This window comes from Sinocyclocheilus rhinocerous, unplaced genomic scaffold (genome assembly GCF_001515625.1).
Source record: "Sinocyclocheilus rhinocerous isolate Xijiao unplaced genomic scaffold, SAMN03320098_v1.1 scaffold1603, whole genome shotgun sequence".
NCBI lineage: Eukaryota > Metazoa > Chordata > Actinopteri > Cypriniformes > Cyprinidae > Sinocyclocheilus > Sinocyclocheilus rhinocerous.
The window spans coordinates 1-5,709 of record NW_015623880.1 but is presented as its reverse complement, the minus strand read 5'-3'; the positions used below and the strand labels follow the sequence as shown (position 1 = coordinate 5,709).

Genomic DNA, 5,709 nt, shown 5'->3' with positions numbered 1-5,709 from the left:
CGGAGACACTGAAGAGGGACTTCAGGAGCCTGATCGAGACGGTGCGCAGCACATCGCCTGCGACGAGGATCATCGTGTCAGGACCACTTCCCACGTATCGATGAGGACAGGAATCCATAGTTTATTTGGGTCTGTTCGAGACAGAGATCCTACAGCAGTGCAAAGCTGCTTAAACTTTTAATGCATTCTGAGGTGAGGTGATGTTTAGTGTTTGTTTACAGCTCATTTACCACTTTTGAATCAAGCTTACCTGATAAATGGATGGCAACCTTGGAAGGGACATTTTCTTTTGAAAGATTATCTCTTAATGTGAGCCTTTGCTCTGATGGGGAAAAACACAAAATAACTCATATAAGATGATTTAGTTTAACAGAAAATCACATTATCTGATGTGAATGGGAAAAAGGGGATCTGAAACTGAGGGTCTGAACTCACCATTTCCACCTTCCTGATTGTTCTGAGACTAGAATGAACAAGAAACATAACATTAAGTACACAATAATGCACAAATATGTGCCTGAAATGGCATATTAAGAATGACATGCATGATGTTTATGGGTCAGGATAGTCACCTTGTTGAGCGTGAAGCAGACAGCAGCGGCGGCACACAGGGCCACAGCCAGCAGGACCCCACACACCCGCCAGACGCCTGACTTTGAGGAGCTGGCCTTCCTCCTCGACACTATCACCTCTGGTAAGGGCAGCACTCCTTCTTCAAGAAACTGACTCTCAAGATCCATCATCATTGTGTCTGTTAGTTAAACTATGTCCAAATATAAGAAACTGCACCGTGTCAGTACACTTTTAAATGGTCTTGTAAAGTCTCCTCAGCGCAGTTTCTCACTTCAGTGTTTTGCTTGGTTGGTCTGTCAGCGTTGTGCTCAGAAAAGCTGGTTCTTCATTCTTTTTAAAGCACAGAGATTGCAAGACCAGGGGAAACTCCAGTGATGTCAGAGTGTGGAGAAAAAATTAGCAGTAGAGGGAGACTGAGAGGAGAAACCATGAGATACACCCACACAGATACATTCACACCCACTTGCACTCACAAAAGGGAATTACAACCACAAAATTAAGCCAATCGTTGTATGGACCATTGTTTCACAGATACATTCACACCCACTTGCACTCACAAAAGGGAATTACAACCACAAAATTAAGCCAATCGTATGGACCATTGTTAACAGATTTGTGACATCGTATCACTCTAAAAATAAAGGTTCTTTATTGGCATCTATGATTCTATGAAGAACCTTTGACTTTCATAGAACTTTTTCACTGCACAAAGGGTTCTTTATGGTGGAAAAAGGTTCTTTAGATTTTCAAAATGTTCTTTACACTAAGAAAAAAATGCTTCTTTTAAGAACTGTTCTTTGAGGTTCTTCTATAGCATCACTGCACAAACACCCTTTTGGAACCCTAATTTACATTTATTTAATTTATTTTGGATATCAGTGATGTATGCATTTTTATAATTTAATTATACATTTTTATATAGGTCTAATTTTGTTAATGTAGATTTTGTGGTTACAGTAATTCAGATTTTAGATTTGCATTTTCATTTCAAATTGAGAGGTTAAAATGAGACCTGTGGGTGAAGAACACCTCTAGAATTAGCACAAAAGGCCAGCATGTTGTTATTTGTGTTTTTATTATTTAATTGAATAATTATTAGAATTCATTAAGGTATTGCATAATACTACATAATATTTCCAAGAATGATATTTCAAACGTCATTATATAGGTTAAGTGAGTAAAATCATTAAATCTTAATTTATGGTGTATCATATTTCAACAATCCCTTCAATTAAGAATATAAGCCTATACGTAATTCATAGAATTACGTAATTCAGAATATAATCAAGAGGTATCTCTTTCACTGGTATTCTGTTTGATTTCTCTGTAAGTATTCAACCAAATTATACAGTGCACAAATTTATATAAATGACACAACAGTCAGTCCTGCTAGGCTACTTGTTCACAGGTCGCACAGCGATATCTCAGCCTGTGCAGAGCACTGTTAGAAAGCAGAGTGAGCTGTACTCTTAAAAATAATGATTCCAAAAGCATGTTTTCACAACAATGCATTGAAGAACCACTTGGGGTTCCCCAGAGAACCTTTCAGTGAACAGTTCTTAAAAGAACCATTATTTTCTTAGTGTGAAGAACATTTTATTAATCTAAAGAACCTTTTTTTGGTATGGAAAGGTTACATGAAGGTTCAAAGAGCTCCTTCTGACCAAACACCGGGTAGAGATGGCTGAGACAGTTACAGTAGGCCTACATATTGTATAATACTAAGTGCTGCTTCTTAAGCCTGGCCTATTAAAACAAGTGTATACTACCATAATAATGTATATACATACTTTGTTATGATGCTTACATTACATAAAATAAAAAAAGTGTGATATAAAAATCTAAAAAAATATTGTGAGACTATTGGTCATAAATCTCAAATGTCTAAATGTCATTCATAGTGCAAGTGGCACTAAAAATAATACACCTATTGAAATTCGGTGCAGTGAAAACTGATGGTAATTATGATCAGTCAGCGATAGAATTAAATACAAACACTGTTTAAATAAGAAAAGAAACAGGAAGTTGTAGTTTCTAAGGAGTAACAGCTAAGAGGAAACAAAGAATTAAGACACTGTTGACAGACTGAGTGAAAACGAACCATGAGGGACTGTTTATATCTTTTTCTCTTTATGCTTCATTTCAGTACAGGTGAGTTTAGATTTTGCGTTATTTAAGGGGACTCATTGTGAGATCATTGAGCAATGAATATAGATCTGCTTTAAGACAGTACATTATAAGGGTATTCTTAAGGCATTATAATGAATGCATAATGCATTATAAAAAAATTATAATATGTTGTTTCATCTCATAAATAATCATAACAATTATAATACATTATAAAACTTACTTCTTTGTGGTTATAACTTTTATGAGTATGCTTATTTATAACACGCAATGAACACCATTTTAAATCCACTTAGTTTATAATGGATTATAAGTCTCATATCTTGACATTATTTATTTAAGACTGTCACAGTATCTTACTATCATGCTGATACTGCATTAAATATGGTTAAATGCAAATGTGCCATATAACACATTCATCTGATCAAATATCTGATCTTATGGCTGTTTAAGAAAAAATATTGTTTTATTTATTATTATTGTTGTTGTTGTTATTATTTATAATTGGTCTTTGTCTGCTTTAAGTAAAGTAACAAGTTAACAATGGCAAGATATGAGACTTATAATACATTATAACTATGGGAAATATAATCTAATGTAAGTGGATGCATTGTGTTCATTGTGTGTAATAAATCATCATACTCTTAAAAGCACAAATAAGTAAATATTATAATGCATTAAAACTGTTGTTATGATTAATCATGAGATGATATTGCATATAAGTTTTTTTTTATAATACATTATGCATTTATTATAATGCCTTAAGAATACCCTTATAATATATTATAAATACAGGCTTCATAGAAAGTGTTACCGGGTGGCTCTCTGTTTGAAACAGGGAAGCAGTGCAAACAAATTAAAAAAGTATTTGTGAATACTACTACTACTACTACTAATAATAATAATAATAACCCAAATCTGATGAGATTTGAGTAACATTGTGTTGTTCATTAAATACTATTAAGGTTTAAATGATGCTTGGACCCCTGAAGGGATCTTTTCAGCTTTTATTTTTCCTGGTTATTGTATATTCCAGTAAAGCTCATTTGAATGCTCTGGATAAACTCTTTTGTTTGCAGGCTGTATTGTTTCAGATGTGCAGCAGACAATAGGAATAGCAGGATACACAGGTGGTTCAGTTGTGCTGCCCTGCTCCTGTGCTGACCCTCAGTCTACAGTCACGACATTCACCTGGCACTTTCAGCAGAGAAATCAATGGATTCAAGTATTTCAAGATGAGAAATACAGCGGCAGACGTGTGCTGTTTGATGAACTTTCTCCAACAAATCGGTCTCTTCTCATTTCTGACCTCAGAACGAATGACCAGGGCTACTATAGATGTATGACCGAACCAAACATTATTACATACGTTGACTTAAATGTTAAAGGTAAGTGGAAATTTGGAGCTGGTGACAGACGCAATATCTTTAAATTTTACTTCTACTGACCTTTGAGTTTCTCTTGCACTTACTACAATGCAGGCCTTTTTTGGTTGCAATGTTACGCTGAAATCATTTTAGGATTTTTTTTACTTACATTTTACTTACAACTGAAATATAATATAAACATCATTTGTATAATGTTTTCAGGGTGTGATTTGGTTGAGAACAGAAAGACAGCTGTAGTGACTGGATATTCAGGAGAGTCTGTGGTTCTGCCCTGTTCCTGCACTGAACTACAGGCTAAACCTGAACACATACAGTGGAATTATTTCAAAGAAAATAAACATAAAGAAATTTACCCAAATGAACAAATTGAGAATTACAAGAACAGAGTCAAACTGTTCAATCCAAACACTCCAGGAAATCTTTCTCTACACATATCAGCACTGACCACAGAGGACCAAGGGCACTATCAGTGTTTTGTCTCGTCTCAGCAAGTAGTCGCTGTCAGACTTCGTGTTGAAGGTAGTTTTCTTCTATTTCTGTTGTCAGATCGCCATTGCTATTAATTTTGTTTTTACGAAGAATCTAAATATTTAGAATAATGATATCAACTTGTAGATAACATGCTTTTTTGTGTTATATTATCACTTACACTTATTGGCTTCTGAACAGAAAAAACTTGTGTCCACCCAATCAATTTAACAACAGATCAACCTTCACACCTAACACAAGACTCCACTACTTCACAACTTAAACTGATTCCACAACATCACACACCTCAATGTAAGTCACAGGCTTTGGTTACAATATTGTTTTCTCATTATCTTTAAAGTGTTTGTATTTAATTGTTTTAAAATTATGCATGGAGCTTTTATGAGCTCATATTGAGAAATATTTATCCATATTTGTACTACATAAAAAAAGAAAAAAGCATTTGTCAAGCCATTTCTGTTTCTCCACAGCTGTTTTCATTCTGCTGGGAGTGTTTTTCTCAGTGCTTTTACTGGCATTACTGGCATTTACATGCTGGAGATGTAGAGGTACATGAACACACATAATCATTCTTCTCATAACTATACCGACTAAATTATGTTTAAATGACCAGCGAATGGGGCTGTACTCATAGAATAAAACACATAGATTCATAGGTACAAATTCAAAACCAAATAAAACTGACATACTTAAAATCATCATCAAAACTTGTTTGGTGTGTTGTTGTATGTTGTAGGAAGCAGAAATGCTAAAAAGGTGACCACTGATGGAGAAGAGCTAAAGAGAGAACAAGTCAATCAGGTGAAAACAAACTTACTGTTGATTACATAACATTGATGTGATGCTGTGTGTGCAATCATCCCATTTTTCCTCTCTCTCCAGGATGACGTGATGTATTCAGCTGTAGTCCATGTTAAAACAGCATCCACACCAGCTCACACACACAGTGACCCAGCAGAGCTCACGGAGTACGCTTGCATCAATGTTAAATGCTATTAGAACAACAGTGAGCACTGTAGAGATTGACACAACTGTATCTTTTTGTTATGAGTTTTCTGTAACCTCAACATGAAAAGAAACCTGTTCATTGTTACTCACTTAAAATAGTTGGGTTAAAAATGACCCAACAGAT

General features: G+C 34.9%; 2 protein-coding genes across 2 annotated transcripts in view; one reads left to right on the top strand and one right to left on the bottom strand.

Annotated features, from left to right (window-relative positions):
• Positions 1-2,002, bottom strand: part of LOC107737394 (tumor necrosis factor-like) — a 10,172-nt gene extending 8,170 nt beyond the window's left edge. Inside the window, exons 1-4 of the mRNA XM_016548887.1 lie at positions 1,972-2,002; positions 573-903; positions 436-463; positions 251-322 (exon numbers count right to left, since the gene is read on the bottom strand). Coding sequence (XP_016404373.1) covers positions 251-322; positions 436-463; positions 573-746 — 274 coding nt within the window. The 5' untranslated portion in view covers positions 747-903; positions 1,972-2,002. The remainder of the gene's footprint in view (positions 1-250; positions 323-435; positions 464-572; positions 904-1,971) is intronic.
• A 673-nt stretch (positions 2,003-2,675) lies between these two features.
• On the top strand, positions 2,676-5,576 carry LOC107737357 (polymeric immunoglobulin receptor-like). The gene is made up of 7 exons (XM_016548841.1): positions 2,676-2,724; positions 3,780-4,088; positions 4,290-4,607; positions 4,758-4,868; positions 5,048-5,125; positions 5,314-5,378; positions 5,460-5,576. Exons 1-7 carry the CDS (start codon positions 2,676-2,678, stop codon positions 5,574-5,576), a joined length of 1,047 nt encoding a protein of 348 aa, XP_016404327.1.
• The last annotated feature ends 133 nt before the right edge of the window (positions 5,577-5,709 follow it).

What these genes read in the sequence shown, in the direction of transcription:
- LOC107737357 (XM_016548841.1), top strand. Translation starts at nt 2,676, where the DNA reads ATGAGGGACTGTTTATATCTTTTTCTCTTTATGCTTCATTTCAGTACA. An exon ending in TGTCAGACTTCGTGTTGAAG is followed by an intron (nt 4,608 to 4,757) that starts GTAGTTTTCTTC and finishes GCTTCTGAACAG; the next exon opens with AAAAAACTTGTGTCCACCCA. An exon ending in AGAGAGAACAAGTCAATCAG is followed by an intron (nt 5,379 to 5,459) that starts GTGAAAACAAAC and finishes CTCTCTCTCCAG; the next exon opens with GATGACGTGATGTATTCAGC.